This window comes from Danio rerio, chromosome 12 (genome assembly GCF_049306965.1).
Source record: "Danio rerio strain Tuebingen ecotype United States chromosome 12, GRCz12tu, whole genome shotgun sequence".
In the NCBI taxonomy this organism is placed as follows: Eukaryota; Metazoa; Chordata; class Actinopteri; order Cypriniformes; family Danionidae; genus Danio; species Danio rerio.
Window position 1 is genome coordinate 47,829,502 of NC_133187.1, and position 27,400 is coordinate 47,856,901.

Below are 27,400 nucleotides of genomic sequence, written 5' to 3' on the forward strand. Positions count from 1 at the left end.
ATAAAGTTCTAAGCAAGCAAGTTCTAAATGTAATAGGAAGGTGCAAAAAATATGAATAAACCATGATGAATAAATTATAGTTGTTAATAAAAATTTGTTATGAATAAACACCTGTAGTCAAAGCATAATAGAAGAGAAATCATATACAAATACAAACAAACACAAGTTCATCATCAATATACAATAATTATAATGTAAGCTCACTGCTGTGTCTATCTGTGTGTAAGTGTGTGTGTAAGTGTGTGTGTGTGTCACTCCTGAGCTCATCCAATCAGAGCTGAGAGCCAAAACAATCCATTTTATAATCAACAATAACCCTGTTCATCCAATAATTATCACCCCACAATAACAGCTTTGCTTTCCGTGACAATGTGCGAGTGAGATGTGCTTATGTAAGCGGCTCGGCTCAGCTGTTGACTTTAAATGAGAGAAAAAGGGAACGAGTAGGAGGAAAGAATGTGAGAACTGATGTTTGCGAGGGACTGAGGAAGGATGCATGGCCGGAGGGAGAGAAAAGTAGCAGAGAGAGAGAGTGGTCGGCATAAAAGCTGCAGAGAAACTGCGTTAAAGGGGAACTATTATGCAGAAATCACTTTTATAAGGGGTTAAAACACAGTTGTGTTGCAGCAGTGTGTGAATATAAGCAGCTTTTAACGGTAAAATGTATTAATTGTTTTATTTTATAACCAGACTTGATAAAAACAGCCTGCAGAAACACTTTGATTGACATTCTCCCATTGTACATGCCATAAGAAAGGGAAAGCCCTGCCCTCTACTGACCATCGCTCCCTCATTAGCATAAACAGGGGCCTGTTTTAGAAAGGAGGTTAAGTGAAAACTCAGAGTATTTTAACCCTGAATTGAGAGAAACTCTGGGTTTTCCGTTTCAAAATGGCAGGTTTGTTAAACTCAAGAAATCAGGGTAAGTCAAGCCTGTTTCTGAAAGAGAGGTAGCTTTAACTCAGAGTCAGTTACTGTGGTAACTTACTCTGTGAACCTAACCTGGTCCGGAGCAGGTTTTATTCTCTAAACTCGGAGTTTCTGTCTGTCTCCTCCCCTTTTTTAAAGATGAAGCGTATTTCTCGCCTTAGCCACACACCTATTTTAGAGCTCATTTTGGAGATGCCCATAAAAACGATTGATGGAAACGTCATGATTCACATAACTTTTGAAAATACGCATAATAAAACATGTGCATAACTGAGGTTAAACTTTAATTTGATAAGATGCACATAAACTACGAAGTGCACTTAACAAATTACAGTATGTACATTAAAAAAAAGGTTTGTTAAATGTGTGTAAATGGACAAACCAGCAGGCTGAGCACACTGCAGAGCATCTTAAATGTTGTTTTAGTCATTCTAAAATGCCCTAACTGTTTCAGTATCAGTGTATATTATTAATTACCGCCGAGCGTCTGGAGCGTGTCTCCGCGTCTCATGGCTTCAAACGCCCCCACGTGTTCATTGTGTGTCAATTGTCTTCTGAGGCGCAAGGACATTAATTAAATAAAAAATCATTGACGCAGCTTATTCTACCACAGTAAATTCTGTTTTTACTGTTGATATTTGGCGCAAGTTAATCAGGAAGTGACGATTGTGTTCTCTTCGACTCTTTGGATAAAAACGCTGCTTTATTTTTAGGCGTTATTCCAGTTTTGCACAAATTTATGTATTAGCCTATATTTTGATGGAAACACAGCTATTGCCTACATTTTTGTCACACACAAAACAAAGTCCCGTACAAGGCTTGTCCTTTTTTTTCATAAATAATTAGTTTAACCTTCGACATGCACTGTTACTAGATTAATGGGATTATTATTCTGTCTAAAAATTATTTTATTACTGCTTACCTTCTTAATGTTATATAAACCTCTATCACTTGATCAATAAAAAGGCAGACACACAACAAGTGCACTGTTAAATCTATTAAAACTGATAAAAGTGTATAAAAGTTTAGAAAAAAAGTAGGCTATAAACGTCACACATTACATTACTTATTTTATTATACTTAAATGTTTAAATAGCCTACTTAAAATGAAAAATTACACATTAACTTGAGCAGCTGTTTTCCCACGCTAACTGTCTCTGTTTCACTGATGGTTGCTTCTTTTTAAATATATACACTCATATTTGCTATAACTTTGCATGAGCAGATCAAGTTCAGCCGGAGAAAGAAATGGTGATCTCTTTTTTTAAGATGTTGCCATAGTCACTCATAATATCTGCGCTCTATTGATAATGCCTTTTTAAAGTCACGGTGTGCGCGCTTAACTCTGAGTTGGTCTACTCAAAGTTGATTGACCCAGCTCAGATCAGCTATTCTGAAACCGAAAACTCAGAGTTTTTAATCTCTCGGTAAATCAACTCAGAGTTCAAGTTTAAACTCTGAGTTGTTTGAACCTCCTTACTGAAACAGGCCCCAGCACTTACTAATGCGTTTTTATTTGAAAACGTATATTTTTGTCTCCGTTTTGCCCTTCCGTCCACACTAAGATGCGTTTTCAGGAAGCAAAAACGTATCTTTTTGAACACGCTCTCCAAAGTGGATAAATTTGAAACGCCGTTTTCGTGTCGTAGTGTAGACTGAGAAAACGGAGTCTTTCGAAAACGATGACGCGTTTTTTCGTCATGTGACACAGTCATGTTAGTTATTCGTTTACTTTAATTTCGTTGTGATTATGAGTTTAGTGATGTTGTCCTTAAGCCTGGTTTATACTTCTGCGTCAAGTGACCGGCGTAACCCACAGCGCATGCAACCCGCGCAGCTGTGCATTTATACTTCTGCACGCTGTCTCTGTTGATCTGCATTAACACTTCTGAAACACTAGTGGGCAGTGAGGTGTAAATGTTCCTCTGTGTCGAGTTTCTTCGCTTCTGTTTTGCTTTTCCTGAACACTTCCTGGATGTATAAGTGGCTCAAACTCGCTCATTTTAAGGCTGGAACCGGCGGACGTGCAACAACTTTAACCATGAGGTAAACACAAAACAAAACTTTCCATCCAGAGCTCCTTCACGGGACTCCACACTTGTAAACAATCGCTCCATCAGGCTCGCACCATTCACACGGCTCTTGGTCCCGCCCAGGCTCGTCAGCGCTACCAAGCCGACCAATCACAGAGCTTGCGCTACGCATCGTTGCGACGTGTAGTTACATTTTTTGAGAGGTGCACGTCAGCAACGCCGACGGCCACGGCGAAGGGCTATGCGTCAGCGCCGTAGCATACACTGGCGTTTGACGCAGAAATATAAATCAGCCTTTACTGTGAGGGTAAGCAGCGTCATCAGCAGGATACCGTTCTTTAAAGCGGTCCAGTATATCGGCGTATTTGTTTTGGCACGTCTCCCAGTCTACATTTTCACTCTCTTTTGCAACGTTGTATTCCATGTGTTACTCGACGCAGCAACTCCATTTAAAGTCAGTCCATTTAAAAAAAATCTGTGCTTTTCCTTGACATTTTGACATTTGAAATGACGCGTGCCGAAGCGTCTTACGTTTCACGCATGCGCAGTACGGGGTGAAAGCATTTGTAGTCGTTTCAGTGTGGATGACAAAGTTTTGGAAAACGAATAGAAACGACAGTGTGGACGTGAAGCGTTCTTGGAGGAAAACTCCGTTTTCAAATGTATCCGGATTAGTGTAGACATGGCCTTAGTGAGAAGCAGCCATCTGACATTAGAATTTTACCCTGCTAAAGATGGTAGGTGTGTTCGACATGATGCACCGCTGCAGCTGGTGATCAACGGCGATCAGCCGGTGATTAACCGAGCGCAGGTGGGGGCGGAGTTGAAAACAAGCCAGACAGCAGGACACTTGGGGCTCAAAGTTGCAGCAGTCATGATGACCGATCACATGGCGTCATCATAATTTGTTTTAAATTTATAACAACAAAAGATTTATAGTAACAGAATACGGTCTCTACAAACTACAATTCATTTTTAAACAATAAGGGAATTATGAATAATTATGAATAAGGGGAAATAAGAGGGTAATATAAACATACAAATTGATAGGCCTATTAAATACAAGGCAATAAGCACAAATTTAAGGAGTTTAAACATCACTCTTTAGGCTAATACTTCTTGTTTGAATATGCTAAAAGGGCTTTACATTTAGTGAAGTTTCACAAACTAATTTCGAGAGGAGCACGTGATATGATTGACTGCAGCTGGCCACTCATCTACACGCATTAGCTAGCCAATCAGATTGATCCAAACTCACTATAAGTAGCCTAGCTAGAACTACTCCCTTATCTTCGTTTTTCCAAAGAAACACCCTATACACCCCTACTTCTCCTTTACCAGGGGGAGCTCTCGAGAACCACCTGATCTCGTACTCCCCTCACATGCTCTATGGACCAGGCGGGAGCCCTGCACTCAACTATCTCCGAGCTCAGGGTTCTCTCCTGGGACAGCATGCCAAACCTGCTAACTTGCTAAAAGTTGTCAAACAATATCTGAGTGTGAACTCTTGAATATACATTTATAGATATAAAACTTTCCATTATATTTATATATATATATATATATATATATATATATATATATATATATATATATATATATATATATATATATATATATATATATATAATTATATATATATATATATATATATATTAGTGTAAAACCCAAAACAAGGTGTTTTGATAAAGTCTTAAACAAGGATTAAGACTATTTTGGATAATGAAAGCATTTTCAAAAAAGCACTTTAATCCAAATAGATTGAAGGTCATTCCTAAAATAGGTGAGCTACACTTAAACTAGAAGTTTCCCGGAAAGAGCAGGTACATCAATGTCCATTTTTAAACTTGTGTATAAACAGCCTGACAGGAAAAATATATATATTTTATAATCATATAAATCATTTTAGAATAATTTAATAAAATAGTTCTTTAACTTAATTTGTTAAGAAAGCTTTAGGGTGTCAGGATCAATGATTATAATTATTTTATTACAAGTCTGTAAGACTTTGGGCTCTATTTTGACGGTCCATGCGCAAAGCGCAGGGCGCAAACGCTTTCAGGGCGTGTCAGAACGCATTTTCGCTAACTTAAGGACGGGAAAATCCGCTTTGCGCCATGGCGCATGATCTAAAAGGGTTGAGTTTATGAGTTATAGGTGTGTTTTGAGAATAAACCAATCAGGGTCTCATCTCCCATTCCCTTTAAGAGCCAGTTGTGTCTCGCCATAAGCGCGTTTGCTATTTACATGACGTAAAGTAAGTCTAAGTGGAAAAACTGAGCATTTCACAAGCAAACAGTTAACAGTTATTTTAACAGAAAACAGTTAAACAGAGCATCTACAGCGCGAGAATGAGAGATAAATGATCTACTTTCACTTTTGCTCTAGTGGATAGGGAACCCTTTATGCACAGACATCAATTAGCCTATAAATAATTAATTTCGTTTGTTAAGCGCAAATATTTGTTTCAAAATTATTTCTAAATTCAGTTCTAATTTCCAGCAAACGAATAAATGAACAATAATAATGAAGTGTGCTCAAACAACTGAGCTATATCCAAACACACATGCTGTGCCCCAGGTCTAAAACCTGACAGGTGGGCAAATCTAAGCTTGTTTTTAATAAAACAAATATAAATTTGGATATAATAAATAATACTGCTAATAATAATAACATTATACAAAAGCAAATTGTTATGAATGAACTGAAAAAGCCTCCCGAGATGAAGAAGCCATGAAGGCAGTGGTTTTTTATATTTATGTAGGCTAGAAAATAATATGTTTTGTAATATTTTAATCCTTTATATTTATATCCTATATCTATATATCCTTTTTATATCCTATATATATCCTTAATATTTAATTTTTTTCATATGTAAAGATATTTGCGTATTGCTCTGCATCTTGTGTCTAGGCTATTAAGCAGTGTCAAAAGTCAAATATTATGTGCTGTCATCATGGCAAAATAAAAGAAATCAATTATTAGAAACTATTTATTCAAACTATTAAGTTTAGAATTGTGTTGAAATAAAATCTTCTCTCAGATAAACTAAAAATTAGGGCAGAAACCATACAGGAGGGCAAATAATTCTGACTTCAACTGTGTAAAGGCCCTGAATTGACTCCACAAGCAGTCACCAAAAGCCCACAATTTATATCAAAGCCTAAAAGGTGCAGTTTCAGAGATATAAAATATTATTAGTGTGGTATTTTGAAAGCTGAAACTTCACATAAATGTCTAAGGACATCAGAAACGTATTTTGCATGTTGTAAAAAATAGGTCCCCTTTAAAGCACTCAGCATGAAGAGGCTTGAAAATCTGTTCACCGCTCTTCAAAACTCCGTCTGTCCCGATGAGAAGTCACGGTTTCCAGCACCAGCAGCTCCACATTTAAAGCTCACGGCTGAGATTTCAGAGGATTCGTGCCATGGAGAACAGGATTTCCTCTGCTTTTTTTGTGGCGTCACAATGTGATGTGGCTTATCAAACAGGCCATTGTTGAAGAACGGGTCAGCGCAAAGAAAAACAGCAAACACACAAACACGCCGGATGTGTTCTGCATGCTGTCCAAATTCTCATTTATTTATTCATGTGCACAGTAAGCAGAAATAAAGCAGATAAAATGCAATGCTTTCCCACGGACCTTCCAGAGCTGACGTTTAGTCCTCTTTTGAGCATTTTTTGAATCTCAATCTTGAGTCATTATTTGATCTCACTTGCTAACTTATAATAAATCAAACATATATGTGAAATTATTTGATTAAGAGACAGTGGACAGTGACAGATGAAGATGCAACTACAAGCAAGGTCATGATGTAACAATGCAGCACATACAGTACTGTTAATGAATCATTAGTTTCATGTTTTTATACAAGTTTTGTTAAAAATAGTAGAGACCTTAGACACAAAATAGTTTTTCTGGCAAAGAATTTAAAATATGAATAGAAAACAAAAGGCGGAGAGACGCAGTTTTTTTCAACATCTGACTTATGTTGTTACAAGCCTAGGCTAATATTTTTGTCCTTCGTTACTATTTATATTATTATTGATTAGTATTTGTGGTTTCTAAAATGTAACGTTTACTGTTTCAAGCAGTTAAAGTTATTTAATAGGCCTATTTAACTAGCCTACATTATTATAGGCTGTATTGTGTTGTTTTATCAACGAAAGTTAAACAACAAACATGTTCGTTTGTACGGATATTTAGCATAATACTTTGGTCTTTTTTGATTTCTTAATTTTTAAATGAAATGTAAATTAACTTAGGTAGGCTACTTGGGTACAGGGGCGTAATTTGTTGGTAGTATACCGAGGAATGTTTAGACAGTGAATATTGTCATCATTATTTAAAAATATATAAATAAATAAATAAATAAAACACCTTATGGAAAGGATGAAATAAAGGAAAAGCATGCTCTTAATCATTCTTCATAATCTGATTCGTAGCTATACATGCAATAAACTTAAATTGCACCGACAAGAACAAGCTCTAAAAGGTAAAGTCTAAAGCGAGAGGAGTTATTGATATTAATGTTAGTTGTTAATATGATCGTAAACACTGCCTTGTATAATAAACGCCGTCATTGTGTCGTCTCTGCGATTTTTTTTTCTTGTTGAAGAACAGAAAATTCATGTTATCGCTGTCTTCCCAGCCAGGTTTTTATGCAGTTTACGTTTTTGTTTCTTCTCAAACAATTAAGTTTCGCTATAGCAGGCCCGGCGGCAGGATATCATAAATGAGGGCGCAAGGGCGCAATCCCATTGCACTTGACCTGATGACTAAATTTGGTTCTTTCTTGTTCCTTTTATTTAGGCTATTTGTTCATTCATTTCTTTGCATTACCGATATAGTCCTACTTTTTATAGTAATAATAATGCAGTTTTGCTATTACCGATTTTATTAATGAAGGCAATGCTACCGTTTACATTCATGCAGAAAGATCATGGTTTAAGCACCAAACAAGTGGTTTAAATTATGTTAGTCTCCTTATTTCTTTCAGTTTTATTTTAAATATTATAAATGTTTAAAGTTAAACATTACGATTAAGCTTTTGCTTCAAGTCTTTAAATTGAAAACAATTGTTATATATAAGAAACTGTCCAACTGTTGAATAAATATAACATTTCATTCATTCATTTTCTTGTCGGCTTAGTCCCTTTATTAATCCGGGGTCTCCACAGCAGAATGAATCACCAACTTATCCAACAAGTTTTTTTTTTTTTTTTTAAGCAGCAGATGCCCTCCCAGCTGCAATCCATTTCTGGAAAACATCCACACACACACTCATACACTACTGACAATTTAGCCTACCCAATTCACCTGTAGCGCATGTCTTTGAACTGTGGGGGAAACCGGAGCACCCGGAGGAAACCCATGGGAGTGCAGGGAGAACATGCAAACTCCACACAGAAACGCCAACTGAGCCGAGGCTCGAACCAGCGACCCAGCGACCTTCTTGCTGTGAGGCACTACCTACTGCGCCACTGCTTCGCACTAATATAACATTTCACAAAACATATATTGCATAGAAAACGCATTATTAGCATTTAAGAACATTTGAAATGCAATAAAGCACATTCATTTTTATTATGTAATTGTCGCATTACTCCTGTGAAACGAAAAGCAAGTTTAAAGTGCACCTGTGGTGACAAATCTACTTTTCCAGCTGTTTGGACGGGCATGTGTGTAGGTATAGTGTACAGCCCTTCATATTAGGGTGATATAAACACTGTTACACATTGAGTAACACTATTTTTGACAATGCTAGTGTGTATTGTTCCTGTGTGTGTTGTATCCTCCATTATCTGTGTCTCTCTCTCCACATGAGCGGAGATCAGGTGCAGCTGTGAGAGGGGCGGCGCCAGCTATAAAAGCACGCTGTTGACGCTCCTCATCGAGTTCTCTTCCTGTTTCCCCTCGCTGTTGTGTGTGTGTGAGCAGTTCGCTCTGAGTTCTCTGTGTGGCAGTGATGTCTTACTGTCTGAAACCTTTTTCTAAAGTAATCTGGTGAGATACTCTGTTAATTACAGTAATAGGATGGCAACCTGCATTAGTGGTGGCTGATGGTTTAATTCCTTTCTACAACCCTGTTTCAAAGTCATCTGGTGAGATACTCTGTTAAACGCGGTACTAGGACGGTATCATGTGTTAGCTGTGGCTAATGTTTACTTTACGGCTGAATGATCGAAGGGAAGGCCCTTTTTCTTCTGTCCCGTTTTCTCCTGTTTTATGGTTAGTTATGGAGGGTAGAATTGTATGCTTTATTTACCTAACTTTATTTTCAGTTTAGGTAAGACTTTTAATATTAGCGTTGTGTTGTTTGTTGTTCTGGCCACTTTGTTCCCTGATTCTAACATTGATCTTTTTGTTTAATAAATCAGATACCCCTTTTGACAACTTGGCCTGTGTTGGTGTGCTTGGGGAGCAGGAACGGGGACTCCGGGTGACCTCTTTTAATAGCGGTCATCCTTAATCTTATGTGCGTAGCGAGGTGCATCCGCTACGTAACACACACCCAGTCCGTTTTTTTGGGATTTTAACATATAAATGGTGGACCAATTGGAGCGGTTTTGAGACCGACTGCAACTTGACGTAGGAGTACCGTCCCCCTGCCCACCGAATTGATTGACAGGCAGGCATTACCATGGTTTGTTGTTTCACGTCCGGCATTTTCAGTGAGTCAAAGCAATGTGACCAAAGAAACACCCTTGCTCTATATTAAGATGTAAGGCTCATTGGGCTCAACACAAGATCAACAGTCACCCCATGATTGCTCTCAACAGTGCCAATGTTTATAACTTTAGGTGGGTTTGCAAACACGCCTTTGGCGTGAAGCTCTAAACTGATCGTTCTTGCGATGTTTCAGCAGCTTCATTGGAGTTCACCTGTGGTCAATTCAGCTGATTGGACATGATTCGAAAAGGCACACACCTGTCTATATAAGGCTCCAAGGTTGACAGTCAGACATGTCAAAGCACAAACCACGCATGAAGAAAAAGGAATTGTCTGTAGACCTTCGAGACAGGATTGTCTCATGGCACAAGGCCGGGAAAGGTTACAAAAACATTTCTGCTGCTCTGAAAGTTCCAATGAGCACAGCGGCCTCCATCCTCCGTTAGTGGAAGATGTTTAACCACCAGGACTCTTCCTAGAGCTGGCCGGCCATCTAAGCTGAGTGATCGGGGGAGAAGGGCGTTAGTCTGGGAGGTTCATTCGTACAAAAATGTACAATTTTAAAAAGGAGGCATAGCACCCAACCCCACCCCTAAACCCAACCGTCATTGGGTGATGAGCAAAACGTACTAAATCCTAAAAATTAGTGGCTAATTCATATCAATTCGTATAATCTAATTCAAAAAAAGTTACGAATTGCTGTGAGATAGCGTTGAATCAACCTAGTTAAACCTTTCTCATTATTATTCATAGCAGAGTTTTCTTATCCTATGAGAAGAGCCGGCTTCTTAATTATTCATGACTGCATGTGCTTTCTGAAGGCAAGACACAGACGACAGACCTGCCAGTGCCAAGCTGTGAGACCCTATGTTAATGACTGGGTGAGACCGCGTCCACGGACCCACTGCATATAATATTTAGCCATTCATAAAGGGTCGTATGTGTTTGTTTTCATGATCCACGGGGTTTGTTGCATGTTTTTCCCTGCGATCCTGTCAAGGCCGATACGGCAAAGCTGTATGTGCAGCAAGCATTTTTGTCAGGAGAACTGTACGAGAATTGGAGAATGGCGGACTTCGTCGTTTATCAGTGGAGTTCGTTCACATTTAGACACATCGCTGTATTCATCTAAATCCTCCAGATTACCAGCAGGGCTAATGGTTAAAATAGGCAGAGTAAGAGACCTGCTGCACTGAGTTTGCATTCAGAACTGAGGATTGAGGGAGAGGTCCTCATTTATAGTGTTTATATAAACATGATTATCTTTATAATGATATAACTTGTTGTTATATGTATATAAAATTACAAATATCAAATGTAGCAGGGAATTAAATAACTCTTCATTTCTTTGCATTTTAACTTAGACTATAAAAGCATGCATCTCTTATTTTGAGCCCACTGAAAACAGTTGTTGGCTCCCCTCCTGCTTCCCTGCTCTGCAGGCCACGCCCACTCCTGCCTCTGCTTGCAGAGCTCCATGCCCATTAATCTGAGGTAGACTTGAAGCGAAAGTGGGGGGTTTCATGGCTCTTTAAGCTGTGTAGAAGTGTCTTGAAAAATATATAGACAAATATTATTTACTCTCATTATGGCAAAGATAAAATAAATCAGTTATTAGAAATGAGTTATTATTAGAAATGTGTTGAAAAAGCAAAAAGAATAGCTTCTTTCCCCCATATGGCTCTTGCAAATGCAATGATGCACAGGAGTAAAGTTGTTAAAGTCTGTAAGTGGAGCTGATTTATGAGTGATCATCATCATCATCATCATTATCATCATCATCATCCAAACATCTCTTGCAAAAAACACACAGCGCGCAGATGCTCAGGGCCACAAAACTAATCTGAAGCTGGTTTAGCTCATTAGTATTAACTGCAGAAGTGATGTGATTATCTCCAGCAGGAGCCTACAGGGTTAATGAACGAAGCCAAACATCCCTCGTTTCCTACCAATGACATTACAGCCCTAATCTAATAATATAGATCAATAAATGACCTACTAAAGAGTCATCGCTTGCCAGAGGCACACACATCTCTCCTGCTTCACAAAAACACAGAGAGCATGACTGTCAGACGATTATACATGTTTATCACACGGCTCTCTGGAATACTTGATTCTGATTGGTCCATCATAATATTCAATTCAAGTTTTTTTTTTTTTATAGTGCTTTTTACAATAACTATCCTTGTTGTCAGACAGCATCTTCTGCTGTTTAAATCAAGCCTTGTCATCGCTAAAGTCAACAGTTTCTCTTTCTTTTAAATATATAACCAGCCCAAACACATGTAATTCACCAAAACGTTTGGCACACACACACACTACTTTTTGAGAGCCTTAAATTACTCTACATTGATGTATCGACTTTTAACACTTTAAGACCCCGTGGACACTCTGATAAAATTAGACAAAACATTGTTCTGAGCCATAATAGCTTATTAATTCTTCAATTAAATGCAAAGCTGAGAAAAGTGAAAAAAGCTGATGGAGTATACACTAACCTATGCATTATTCATACACAAAACTGCGCAGGACAATCACAAACTGCGGCATGACAAACAGTTACATATGAATGTGAATGTAAGCATATTGATTTGAACGTATTCACTGATGATCAAGGTCGTTTGAAGTTCCCGAATGAGCTGGTGTTATTTAGTGGTTGTTATCTGAGAAAAACATACCTTGAAATGTCAGCTGCTGATAAACCTGTCAGCATATATCTTGATAACAAATGATTCCATTTAGATTATTCATCAACCATTTCATTTCACCTTTTTACGCATGCAAACACACACCGGGGGCGGAATCAGTTATTTGGGGGGGCTGTAAGCAATAACAGCCATGGGGCCCCAACAATCCTAATATGCACCCTTTGTATTTTTATTCATCTATTTCTGTTGTCTTTTATTTATAACCGCTCAATCTTCTTCCATTCTATCTATAATGTTCATAATGCCTGGTTATGTTTTGAACAATTGATAACTGCATGGATGTAATAATTAGGTTACAATTGTATTTGTTAGACCCTCACAATAGAAAATATGATGTATATTTTTTTGTATCACACAAAACAAAAACTTATACTTTTGTATATTATGATTATTGTTTTTTTATATAAAGGCTTTTAGATATCAGATATTAGATTATATTCCTGGGGCTCTATGCTCTTGCCTCGGTTACTGGTTAAATCCATCAATCCTCTCCCTGTTAAATCCACATGCGAGCACACTTGCTCGCACATGCACACAAAGCTCAGTGACTTTAGACAACTCCCCAGTTGAACCATTACCATCAAAACTAAATGCAAACAGACATTTCTCCTATATTGATGAGACTGAAGACTCATTACCTTGAGGAGGTCTTTCGGAAAATCATAGCCACTGTTTAGTCCTTCCAGATTCCCGATAAACTGATTGAAGGACATTCGCTTGCTGACGTTCTGCCCACAGAAAAAAGCAACACACGCGATCAATGAGGGTTTCATGTGATTATATTTCACTAATGTCAATAATGTCAAATAATGTCAATAAGGCTGCCTAATAACATTCAGATATCAAAACATTCTGGCTTCTGAAAACACTGAGGACAATAATAATAATAATAATAATAATAATAATAATAATAATAATAATAATAATAATAATAATAATAATAATAATTAAGATGATCATGTAACAATAATAATAATAATAATAATAATAATAATAATAATAATAATAATAATAATAAAGATTATGATAAAATATAATAATCATATTAATAATAATAACAATAATAATAATAATAATAATAATAATAATAATAATAATTAAATAATAATAATAATAGTAATAATTAAGATGATTATATAATAATAATAATAATAATAATAATAATAATAATAATAATAATAAAAGATTATGATAAAAATATATTAATAATATTAATAATAACAATAATAATAATAATAATAATAATAATAACAAATGATGATGATTATGATAATAATAAAACATATAATAATAATAATAATAATAATAATAATACTACATGTGAATTTTTTTATTAAAAAATCTAGACAAAACAACATTATTATTATTATTATTATTATTATTATTATTATTATTATCATCATCAATAATAATAATAATAATAATATACATTTTATAATGCATTTTATTTTTTAATAATAATAATAATAATAATAATAATAATAATTATAAAAATATATGGATATTACAATCAAATGTAAACAAAACACACTATAATTAATATTATTATTATTATTATTAATAATAATAATAATAATTATAATAAATTAAATATATATACATATATATATATATATATATATATATATATATATATATATATATATATATATATATATATATATATATAAAATATATACACACACAATAATTTCATAAAATGTTTTTATAATAATAATAATAATAATAATAATAATAATAATAATAATAATAAATATATGGACAAATTTTACAACCAAATCTAAACAAAATACAACAAAATACATTATTATTATTATTATTATTATTATTATTATCATTATCATTATTAAATATAATCATTTCATAATGTGTTTTATTAATAATAATAAGTGATATTATTAATAATGATAATAATAATATGCATGCACATATTTTACAACCAAATCTAATGCTAATTGTCAGTATGTAAATGTCTATAAATATTAAATATTTTCCATTATTATTATTATTATTTTTTAAATAAAATAAATTAATATATATAGAGATTTCTTAATGTGTTTTTAATAATAATAATAATGTTCAATCATTTAATATTTGTGACATTTACATACTAACAATTAGCATTAGATTTGGTTATAAAGGTTTGCATGTCAGTGTCAGGATATCGGAGTATGCATGAGATTTTCAGTGAGTGCACTTTTATTATTTCCTTTGTTTTTATGAACTGAGCTCACAGTTATTGTTTGTGTTTTAGTTCTGAACACACACAGCTTCTCAATCCTGACGTCAATTTGTAGGCCAAGCCGGAAGGCTAATCCTCTATTGCATCTCCAGAGAATCTCAAGTGGGTTTTTAGATTAGCAGTTATTATTATTGGAGGAGACTTTCATGTTTTGTGCTACAACATCATTCACACATGAGAATTATCAAGCTTTGTGCACTTTGAAAACATCAGTTTAAACAAAAATTACAACTACAACAAGCATGAGTTCATACTATGATATACTATGGCATGTGTGTATGTGTGTGTGTGTTATTGTGTATGTGTGTAGTATGTGGTACAGTAGGTATGTGTTTATTTATGTGGCCTGTTATGTCCGTGTGTACGTGTACATGTTATGTGTGCATGCGCATGTGTGTGTTTGTGTGTGTGTGGTGTATGTATGTATGCATGTGCATATGATACAATATGTATGTGGCTTGTTGTGTCTGTGTGTGCATATGCATGCATGTGGGTGTTTGTTTAAGTGTGGTGTATGTGTATATATGTGTATGTAAGTTTGTACATATGTGTATGTAAGTTTGTACACGTGTGTGTGTGTGTGTGTGTGTGTGTGTGTGTGTGTGTGTGTGTGTGTGTGTGTGTGTGTGTGTGTACATGCATCATATGTGGTACATCATGTATGTATTTGTTGCTAGTTGTGTCTGTGTGTCTACATTTAAGTGTTGTGTGTGGATATGCATGTGTGTGTGGTGTATGTTCATGTGTGTGTAATGTATGATGTGTGTGTGGTGATGATGTGATAAACTCACATGTCCGTGCAGGTCTGTGTTGAGCAGCATCAGGGCGCAGGTCAGTGTGTGGACACTGTCTGAGAGACACACACCCACATAAATACACACATCTGTCCATCACTGTTAACACACACACACAGAGACTGAGCTTTACCTTCAGACAGTGTGAGTGACGGGTTACACTGCAGGAATCTGCGAGAGAAGTGTGCTAAGATTCTCTCTCTCTCCTGCGTTTCACCCGTCAGAGCAAACTCGATCAGAAAAGTCCTGAAACACAACAGACACACACACACACACACACACACACACACACACAGATAAACACAAATGCACAGCGGAATACTACAAAGGTCATTTACAGTCCAGTGAAGATTAAACAAAACATAAACATATTCAGAATTACAATTTTATTAACAATGAAGATCAATATAAAGTATTCTGTTACAAAAACATCCATCCGTCTGTCCATCCATCTGTCTACCTATATTCATCCATCCATCCACACATCTGTCTATCTATATCAGGGTTTTTCAAAGTCTAAGACAGTGGGCCTCCCTTTTGACACAACTTATCCATTGGCGCCCCCCTCCTCCCAAACACGCACGCACGCACGCACGCACGCACGCACGCACACATATATATATATATATATATATATATATATATATATATATATATATATATATATATACATACATATATATATATATATATATACAGTATATATAAAGACACAGACAGATGTCAGACTGTTAACTCACTTTTATCATCATTTGCATGAAAGTGCAATTATTTACAGAGTAATAACAAGTATTTTAATATAACGTTTTTAAAACTAGGATGATGGTTCAATATGAATAGAACAGTTCCAAGAACTGTCCATCCCAGTCAAAACAGTGGAAGTTTAGTGGGTCTCATGCTGTCATTAGCCAAAATATTTTGACAAACCACACATAAAAAGTCGTGGTTCATCAGCTGGTCCTGTCCACGTAAATCATAAACTTAAATACTGATCATCATATCGTCGTCTTTTGGGTTTAAGCCCTGAACTTGAAGGCTTTTGTGGCGAGGGGGCGTGGCCGAGCGCCGTGCGAACGGAGTGAGGCCACCGCGTAAGTAGATACACCTGCGGTGCGCACCTGCCTCAGATCCCACGGAAGGAGCTCTGGATCATAAAAGGAGGAACAAGGGCAGAGGAAGCCGAGAGAGGACCGGACCCGGACATATTTTACTTTTGCTTTCAGTTTGACGGCAGTCTCCGTGAGGATCTGCCGTCCGTTTGTTTTGGTTTAGACGGAGCTGCCGTCACTGTCATTAATAAATCACTTTAAAATTGCTTCGGTTCTCCGCCTCCTTCCCGGCGGCCAAAGGGCCGTGAACTTCATTACAGCTTTGAATCGGGGTGGGTCTCAGAAACCGACCCATTGTATTAGCAGGCATATAATAAACGTTTAAATATAATAAAAAATACATATAATAATTAAACTTAATAATTATATTTTTATTATATTATATTTTTTCCCGCGCCTACCCTGACATGCTCTGGCGCCCCCCAGGGGAGGCGCGCCTCACACTTTGAAAACCCCTGATCTATATCCATCCATCCATCCATCTATCCGTCTGTCTGTCTGTCTGTCTGTCTGTCTGTCTGTCCATCCATCCATCCATCCATCCAACCATCCATCCATCTGTCCATCCATCTGTCTAACTGTATCCATCCATCCATCTGTCCATCCTTCCATCCATCCATTTATCTAACCATCTGTCCATCCATCCGTCTGTCTATCTGTATCCATCCATACATCTATCTGTCTGTCTGTCCATCCATCCGTTCGTCCTTCCTTCCTTCCATCCGCCTATCCATCTATCCGTCTGTCTATCCATCTATCCATCCGTCAGTCCATCCATCCATCCGTCAGTCTGTCCGTCCGTCCGTCCATCCATCCATCTATATTTCCATCCATTCATCTGTCAATCTATCTATCCATCCGTCTGTCTGTCTGTCTGTCTGTCTATCTGTCTGTCTGTCTATCCATCTTTCCATCCATCCATTGCGAATGGATGACATAAATACAAATATACATCCATCCATCCATCTGTCTATCCATCCACCTGTCTACCCATGCATCCATTCATCCATCCATCTGTCCATCCATGCATCTATCTATTCATCCATCAGTCCATCAATCCATCTGTCTATTCATCCATCCATCCGTCCGTCTACCCATCCATTCATCCATCCATCCATCCATCCATCCATCCAACCATCTATCTATCCATCCATGTTTGTCTATCCATCCATTGCTAATGGATGACATATTTACAAATATCCATCCATCCGTCTTTCTATCCATCCATCTGTCTATCCATCCACCTGTCTACACATCCATCCATTCATCCATCCATCTGTCCATTCATCCAGTCCATCAATCCATCTGTCTACTCATCCATCCATCCATCCATCCATCTACCCATCCATCCAGTCATCTATCCATCTATCCATCCAACCATTTGTCTATCCATCCATGTTTATCTATCCAACCATCCATTCATCCATCCATCGCTAATGGATGACATTTACAAATATCCATCGGTCTATTCATCCATCTGTCTACCCATCCATCCATCCATTGCTAATGAATGACATATTTACAAATATCCATCCATCCGTCTATCTATCCATTGCTAATGGATGACATATATACAAATATCCATCCATCCGTCTATCTATCCATTGCTAATGGATGACATATATACAAATATCCATCCATCCATTTGTCCATCCATCCATTAGCAATGGATGGATATACAGACAGATGTATGGATGGCATCCATCCATCCGTCTGTCTATCAATCACTCCATCCATCCATCAGTCTGTCTATCTTTCCATCCTTCGCTTAATATTACTAGGTATTTATTTAATTTGTTCATGTAAATATTGTACTGATATTCCACACCATCTAATCAATTACATCACTTGCACAAGTCATATAATACTATTAGCAATGTTATGCATTACATATTTATTTAATAACTCATATATGTATCAATGTTTAAAAAAGGGAAATCATTTTCCGCTTCCACATTTAATGTGCTGACCTCAGTGCTTGGTCCAAAGTCATGGCGGTGAAATTGAAGTAGTGCAGATATTCCTCTGCCACCATACGGCTGAAGTCATTGCTAAAACCAAATCAGAGAGACAGGAAAGACAATCAAAGAAGACGACAATGTATGAACGAAGGGTGACAGACGCGTCCCAGACCTGTCAGAGACACACGGCGGTTCAAAAGTCCCATGATGCACCTGTCAGAGAGCGAGAACCTCTTAAAGTACAGATGCTCTGAGCGGTGGAGGCAGAAGCACATATTAAAGCGGCTCTGCTTTATATAACAAACTCAAACACACAGAGGTCAAGAAGTCACAGCAAACACAGCCAAACCGACAAGAAATCAACATAGAAATAACATTAAAACAACATTGGCTCCAACTATAATGTTTATAATTCCTGGTTGTGTTGTGAACAATTCACCAGTGCATGCTTTACCTCAGGAAATAAAATAATTGTCTTACATTTTTCACAACTATATACACTTCTGACATATATTTGAAGTATATAAGGACAATACGATGGCTCAGTGGTTAGCACTGTTGCCTCAGAGCAAGAAGGTCGCTCAATCAAGTCTTGGCTGGGCAGTTGGCATTTATATGTGGAGCTTGCATGTTCTTCCCGTGTTGGTGTGGGTTTCCTCCGAGTGCTCCAGTCAAAAGACATGCGCTACAGGCAAATTAAATATGGCCGTAGTGTATGAGTGTGAATAAGTGTGTTTGGGTGTTTCCCAGTACTGGGTTGCAGCTAAAAGGGCATCCGCTGTGTAAAACATATGCTGGATAAGTTGGTGGTTTATTCCGCTGTGGCGACCCCTGATCAATAGGACGAAAGGGACGAAGCTGAAGGAAAATTAATTAATTATATAAGATATGCTTGATATGCTATTGTTTTAATTTAATTAAAGGGGACTTATTATGCAAAAATGACTTGTATAAGGGGTTTAAACACAGTTGTGTGGCAACAGTGTGTGAATATAGCCAGCTTCTAATGGTTCCATGTTTTAGATGTATTTATTATAATCACAAGATTTAAATACAGCTGCAAGCAGCAATTAAGGGGCCAAGCACTTTTGGCCAAAAGGTGGCGCTGCTCCAGAAGTTTTTGAGTACTTTCAGGGCATGGGGTTGAATATGCATACCATGTTTTGTAATGATATGTGAATGTGTTGGTAAAATATAGCATTTTTGGCCAAAAATTGAAATGGGTTGTCCTGACAAACCATTTTCAAATGGTTGTCCTGTGAAAATCAGACATCATTCCACTCGACATGCTCTGCTGGATGTAATGAGACCAGTTTTATGAGTTACGGACGAAAGGTTGAGACGTTATAAACCAAAAAAGCAAGTTTTTTTGTATCTCCGGACCACTAGGGTCAGTGCGCCGAAACTCCGCATATAACCTCAGACCCTAGTTGTCATAACAAACACCAAGTTTGGTGTAAATCGGTGAATGTGTTACGGAGATATCGCCTCAAGTCCATTTTTGCAAGTTCTACGTTAAATTTGATCGCAAGTTAAACAAAAACGGTTGGTCAAATCAACTTGAATTCCATAATTTTTGTTTGGCAGGGTCTGTGGATCGTGTGATTCAATTTTGGTCAAAATCGGAGAAACGGCCTAGGACAAGTTCGATCAAATATGTTTTTCGAATAATTTAAAATAGCGCGAAAAATTTAATGACGGAAAATGAAAACGTCATAGTGTGCGTTTGAATCGGACTGAGCCAAGGAATCAGAGGAAAAAAGAATTTTGATTGTAGCCCATTCGGTTCAAAAGTTATCATGATAAACATATGTGAAAGTTTGGACAAGTGGTGGCGCTAGAGAGTTTGATTTTGAGACTTCATATTTGGTCTGATTAATGTTAACACTGTCCTCTATCATTGTGCCAAATTATACAACTTTCCTGCATACGCCTATATGGGCTGCCATTCAAATCCGACGGAAGAAACGGAAGAAGAATAATAATAATAGGAACGCTAACGAAAGCAATAGGTGCCTCCGCACCTACGGTGCTTGGCCCCTAAATAGTCTGCGGAAACACTTTGATTGACATTCTCCCATTGTAGGTGTCATCAGGGGGAGAAAGCATTGGGCATGTAAAAAAGCAACTGTAAATATTTTTCTGCGAGTTGTTAAACCCCTATGATTGGTAACATGCTCAACAGAAAGGGCTGTGACTGGCTCCAACGCTCTGGCGCAGTTCACCAACATACGAGCATAAACGGCAGCGCCCATCACAGCCATTATCGACACGCTCATGTCTGGATTCACAAGGATCTCTGAAACAGCCGAGAGGAGAGTAAACGTTACCTCACGCCAGCAGGTCAAAGGTCCACAGTGAGAGAGACAGAGAGAGAGAAATTGAGTTTACATCTTTCCATAGCAGTGAAACAGGGGCTTTTGCTTTAACAATAGTATCAGTGAAACACACGCAGTGAATCGTGCAGAGTTTCTGTGTTTAAGTAGCTGGAGTTTTTTTATTTTTATTATTCTCGCTCGCCCTATTAAGTTACCGCAATATACAGTAGCACATAAGAGATAAATGATGTCAGTACGTTATAACCGGTTGAGATCTGCATCGCAGTGCACCGAAGAAACAATTAATTTTGACACTTCTAAAAGCGAGCCTACTATGACCCTTTTTACAGGGAAAAAATGACAAAAAATAAGTCTCTGGTGTCCCTAGAGTGTATATGTAAAGTTTCATCTTGAAATACCCCATAGATAATGTTTTATAACTCTTTGAAATGGACCATTTTAGGCTTCGATCCTAATTGTAGCGTTTTGGTGACTGTTGCTTTAAATTTAAATGAGATTGTGCTCTTTTCAAAAGAGGGCGGAGCTACAGATGAACACAGATGGACACAAGTCGGGTACTTCTTCAAATGGAACAGCAGTGTACTTCATAACGTCACTTACCTCACCATGGATTCATCAGTTTCACTGTACATTAAAAATAAAATTATTTAATTAATATTATATTAATATTATAAATCTACATTTTTGATTTAAGAAAATGTATACATAAATTCATATAAATGTGAATTAAAATGAGTTATTATACAGGTTTCTTTGATTATCAGATTTATTAAACTAGAATGGAAATTATACACACAATAAGAAATAAAGATTACATCAAGTAATCAAGACAAACAGCGTACAACACGGTAACATAATTAAAGACAATTTTAAAGGGTAACAAAATAACACTGCCAAAATAAGACAACTGAGAACAAATAATAGATTTATAAGACCAAAAACTGTCCGTTAGATATTTCCAAGATGTATTAAATATCCTGTTTTAACTACAATGGAGAGATGAGATCCAGCGGTACGTCCGAGATGGCCTGGCCGAAGTAAAGCTGCTCTGGCGGGGGAGCTGACGACGGAGCTCCCGCTGGCAGGCTGGGAGTGGGAGTACGCATAAGCTGAGCTACATCGTTAAAGAAGCGCTATCTTTGTGAATAAACTGCAGATTCAAGTTTAAAACAACTACATTCTCGCCTGAAAAACTCTTAGAACTTTATTTTGTGACACAGTAAAGGAGCATTTTTAAAACCGTGCGGGTTTCCTCCTCCGCCATTAGCGCTTGCTGGTTACGCTGCAATGCATTCTGGGATACCTGAGCTTCGCAAGTTCGCACAAGTCACCTCTCGATGCATCCTTGGCCAAAGGCCAGAGCAAGTGCACATCCGGGAATTTCATCTGTACTTGGCAAGATGTGAACTTTGAATTGGAACAGTACTTTGGCGACGGACGATGACGTTTTACGAGGACACAAGAGCGCAAGTACAGACAAGAACGCATATTGAGAAACAGCCTATGTGACAGCATAGTGGCAGATTCAAACCTCGAATGGCAGACGGCTTACCCCTCTAATCATTTCTCTTTTACTTCTTGAAATTAAACAGCACTGATGTCTGACAGTCAGGACTTTTGAGTGTGAGAATTAAGCGAGATTTACTCACTTTTTACTCAAATGTCGGGCAACATCACACTTGCGGAAGCCGTCGAGGTTGAAGAGCCGCTTGGCGAGGCGTTTGGCAGCATCCAGATCTGCGCGGTTTCCGTTACTGAGAGTGTCATTACTGCCCAAACCCAAACGCTCAATCAGCTCCTGATCCACATCCGGCTCCGCAGAGAAGCGTGGAGGTTTCTCTCTGAACAAACGCACACAACATCATTCTGTTGAGCTGAGGAACAAACATTTTATACAAGGACACACTTTTTTATAACACAGTAACATCCCACAGTAGAAAATACTGTAGACATTTATAGTAAATACTATAGTAGTTTTGATCCACACTACAGTAGAGAAACATTTATTAGACTGTATATATTATAATATTTTGGGTTGGTGCGATACTGGAATGTGGTACAAATCGGTACTTAAATTTTAAAGTACTAACTAGGGTTGGACGTTGTCGACCAATTTGGCATCGTATGATGTCTAATGTGAAACATCGCGATCGACGATAGCATCGTCATCATGTTAAGAAAGGGGGGTTAAATTCATGGGGTGGTTGATAGACTGCGCGTGACGAGTCTGAAGAGTGAGGAGGGATCCGGGGGTGAGAAGGGTGACTCATTTGAGGACCGGGAGGGAAACGTGTGATTTCCGGGAGTCCCGCAAATGCATAAATATCACGTTTAACAACTTCAGTGAGACGCGATCCACCGGTCGTCCTTGATAAAGACGTGCACTGCTCTCTCTGTCTTGGGAGCTCTGAGAGAAAGAAAAGAGCGTGGCTGTGTGTGTGTGTGGTCACGTGATGTGCGTTTTTAGAGGATGGAGGGCTGTTCAGAAATGCAAGGTAAAACACGGTGTGGATGTGGATAATTTTCGTTCTAAAATGCCATTTTAACACTAAGACGTATTCATGTAAACACGGCCTGAGTGTATTTTTTGCGAGAGCGATGGATCGCGATGCCACCTCAGCATCGTGTTGTCTATTGGCCATGATTAAACAGAGCTGATTTGTCATTGTGTTTACATGCTCAACAGAAATGACTGTGATTGGCCGTGAAGGTCATCAGTTCACCAAATTCACCGCTGTTAACTGAGTGTAACCACAGATATAGGGACACTGGAGCATTTCAATGTCATGATGATCTGCTGGTCTGTCTATAATAATAATAATAATAATAATAATAATAATTCCTTACATTTATATAGCGATTTTCTGGGCACTTAAAGCGCTTTACACATGGGGGGGATCTCCTCATCCACCACCAGTGTGCAAAGTCCACATGGATGACGCGATGGCTGCCATTTTGCACCAGACCGCACACCACACACCAGCTGATTGGAGGAGAGGAGACAGAGTGATGAAGCCAATTATGATATGGGGAGGATTAGGAGGTCATGATGGACAGAGGCCAGTGGGCAGATTTGGCCAGGATGCCGGGGTTAAAGCCCTACTCTTTTCGAAGGACATCCTGGGATTTTTAATGACCAAAGAGAGTCGGGACCTCGGTTTAACATCTCATCCGAAAGACGGCGCTCACTGAGCAGTATAGAGTCCCCGTCACTATACTGGGGTGTTAGGACCCACACAGACTGCAGGTTGGGTGCCCCCTGCTGGCCTCACTGACACCACTTCCATAAGCTGACATATGAGCAATTCATTGATGAATCTTGGCTTTGAAACGATCTATGCATGTACTGTTAGATTTGTTATATTTTTAGATCTTTTAACGAATGCATTATTTTTGATAGACTTAATTTAAAAAAAAAACCAAGTGATTTTTATTAATGTATTTTTTCTTTCTTACTCTCTTTTTAATAGTAAAAAAAAACTCTAAAATTCTAATGATGATTTCTCTCTGTGCAAAATTATTTCTATCATACTGTTGTTTGATAAATATAACTCTTTTGGGTTTCTTAGCATTTCCAATGTGGTTGTTTTCAGCATTTTTGTTTTTCTGTTTACGGTCAAATTCTGACAGCTAATGTCCGGTAATGTACAAATTGCTCTTTTTCAAATAGTATTTTTGTTGTTGTAGTAAAGATTAACCATGCTTGTCTCTTTAAGAAGAGTTTAAGCGCTTACAGAAGTATTTGTTTGAGTTTTCACGTCGGTGGTTTGTTTGTGCTGTGAGTCAGAGATGATGAGGACAATTCGCCGTCACTCTGTCATTTATAGAATCAGCACAGCAGATCAACAGGTCACAATAACAATTTAACACCATCACAAAATGGAAATGATTTCTGACTGTAAAGCCTTTTGTGTTCATTAATAGCTTGAGAACCACAGTGTATGCCAAAATTCTATAAATAATACAGAGACAGCAATGTTATGGAGATGAAATCCTTATCATTTGACAGTGTCATTCAATTTAACGTCTTTTTGATTAGCTATGGCTGTTTTTGGTCACTAATACATTCATTTATGCTTTATTATATGCAGATAAAGTCAAAGTTATTAGCCCTCCTATTCAATTTTTTTATTCTATTAATAAATATACTATTAATAAATAAACTATTAATATATATATATATATATATATATATATATATATATATATATATATATATATATATATATATATATATATATATATATATATATATATATATGCATTTATACTAATTAATGTGAATAGATGGCTTCATTAAAAGCATGTAAAGTAGCCTGCACTCGATTAACAGCCTCAGAGTTCACAATAGTACTGTATTTTACTGCACAACACATACATATAATGTAAAAAATTGGAAAATGTTTAACAAAAAAAAAAAAAAAAAAAAAAGAATATATATATATATATATATATATTAATAGTATGTATGTATATGTATATATATATTAATAGTATGTATATATATATATATATATATTAACAGTATGTATGTATGTATGTATGTATATATATATTAATAGTATGTATATATATATATATATATATATATATATATATATATATTAATAGTATGTATGTATGTATGTATGTATGTATGTATATATATATTAATAGTATATATATATATATATACATACATACATACATACTATTTTATATATATATATATATATATATATATATATATATATATATATATATATATATATATATATATATATATATATATGTATATATATATATGTATATATATATATATATATATATATATATATTAATAGTATGTATGTATGTATGTATGTATATATATATATATATATATATATATATATATATATATATATATATATTAATAGTATATATATATATATATATATATATATATATATATATATATATATATATACTATTAATATATATATATACATAATATATATATATATATATATATATATATATTTTTTTTTTTTTTTTTTTTTTTTGTTAAACATTTTCCAATTTTTTACATAAATGTATGTGTTGTGCAGTAAAATACAGTACTATTGTGAACTCTGAGGCTGTTAATCGAGTTCAGGCTACTTTACATGCTTTTAATGAAGCCATCTATTCACATTAATTAGTATAAATGCATATTTTGCAAGAAAATTATAATGCATAGTTGATACAACCATAATATGAAGAGTTCAGATGCAAAAACCTCCAAGCGCCCTCTGAAATGTTCTTCTAAAATGATAATTTATCTCAAAATCCTATGGTTAGTTTGTTTACTTTAAAGGCAATGCCAAGAACCTATTCTTGCCATAAAAGTGAAGTGACACGCAAAGGAGCCGGAGAACAACTGCTCATTTTAGAAGAACATTTCACATGGCACATGGAGGTTTTCGCATCAGAACCCTTCTTATACTGTTTTATGTTTAGGACTGAGACACAAAACTCATAAAGGTTTCAAATTAGTAAAAAAGAGGAGTAAATAGTTACAGAATTTACATTTTTGGTGAACTACCCCTTTTAGACACACTGTAAAAAATGCAGGTTTCCACACATCTCATTCAGTTGTCCCAACGCAAATCGATTAAGTCAACTATTAAGATTAAGTGGATTGAACATAAAAAAAAGGTCTCAAATTTAAACAAGTATTTATTTATTTTTTAGTGCAACAGTGGATTAGTCCAGCAGTGCGTTGATGTTTAGGATTGTACCTGTGCAGTGTTGCAGAGAAACTCCTATCCTTCAGCACAGAGCAGCTCCAGCAAAACACAGAGTGGCTTTTATTTCTCAGCCCGGATCTGCCAAATCGGCCCCCTGATGCCCCTCTCTGGCCCTCTGCCATGCCTGTATTAACACTCAGCTTTTCTCACGGCACCGGACATCTCCTCAGGTGCTCGTGGACATCATCTGCTCTCTTTGCCACTGAATTAATCCGTTTTAGCGGTCAGGCGTCTGTAATCCTGAGATATCAAACTGCTGGTATTTGTCTTTGGCAGTGAGTTTTCCCATGCACTGCTGTCGGTCTAATGTTTACTGTCGCTCCCTAATGACCTTCTCAGCTCAGTGCGGCATGTAAGACCTCTGTCTGTCCCGCTGAGGGAATCAACAAACCTTTTGTTTTTCTGAACTCAGTTCATTTTAGAAGAGAGACTATTGAATCATTTAGGCAAATGCACGATATGTGTCCAGTTCTTAATGGGATAGTGCACCCAAAACTAAAACTGTCATTATTTTACATAGAATTTATAAAACCCCAAATTAAAATTTTATATGGAAATTTTACCTTCATTAATATGGAAAACAAGAGAAAAAAAGGGAAATAGTGATTTCTAAATTTACTTTGACTTGTATATCACTGCAGACAATAAAACAAACATTATTTATTGTTGTACTTATAATAATATATTATAAATATTATAAAATATTAATCTATATACTATATGGAGCATGTATTGCAGCTGGAAGGACATCCGCCGCATAAAACATATGCTGGATAAGTTGGTGTGGTGGTTCATTCCACTGTGGCGACCCCTGTTTATTAAAGGGACCAAGCCGAAAAGAAACTGAATGAATGACAGGAT

The 27,400-nt window shown here is 36.6% G+C and overlaps 1 protein-coding gene across 3 annotated transcripts in view; it reads right to left on the reverse strand.

Moving 5' to 3' along the window:
* The window catches only part of LOC101886286 (PH and SEC7 domain-containing protein 1), a 166,610-nt gene that overhangs the window by 66,145 nt on the left and 73,065 nt on the right, over positions 1 to 27,400 (reverse strand). For 2 of the 3 annotated variants that reach the window (XM_073918920.1, XM_073918921.1), the window contains 5 exons: positions 22,439 to 22,630; positions 18,460 to 18,540; positions 15,514 to 15,626; positions 15,378 to 15,436; positions 12,983 to 13,072 (listed from right to left, as the gene is read on the reverse strand). In XM_073918920.1, the coding sequence (XP_073775021.1) occupies positions 12,983 to 13,072; positions 15,378 to 15,436; positions 15,514 to 15,626; positions 18,460 to 18,540; positions 22,439 to 22,630 (535 nt within the window). Of the gene's footprint in view, positions 1 to 12,982; positions 13,073 to 15,377; positions 15,437 to 15,513; positions 15,627 to 18,459; positions 18,541 to 22,438; positions 22,631 to 26,530; positions 26,924 to 27,400 lie in introns of those variants that run through there. The other variant, XM_073918922.1, reaches the window with a different exon arrangement.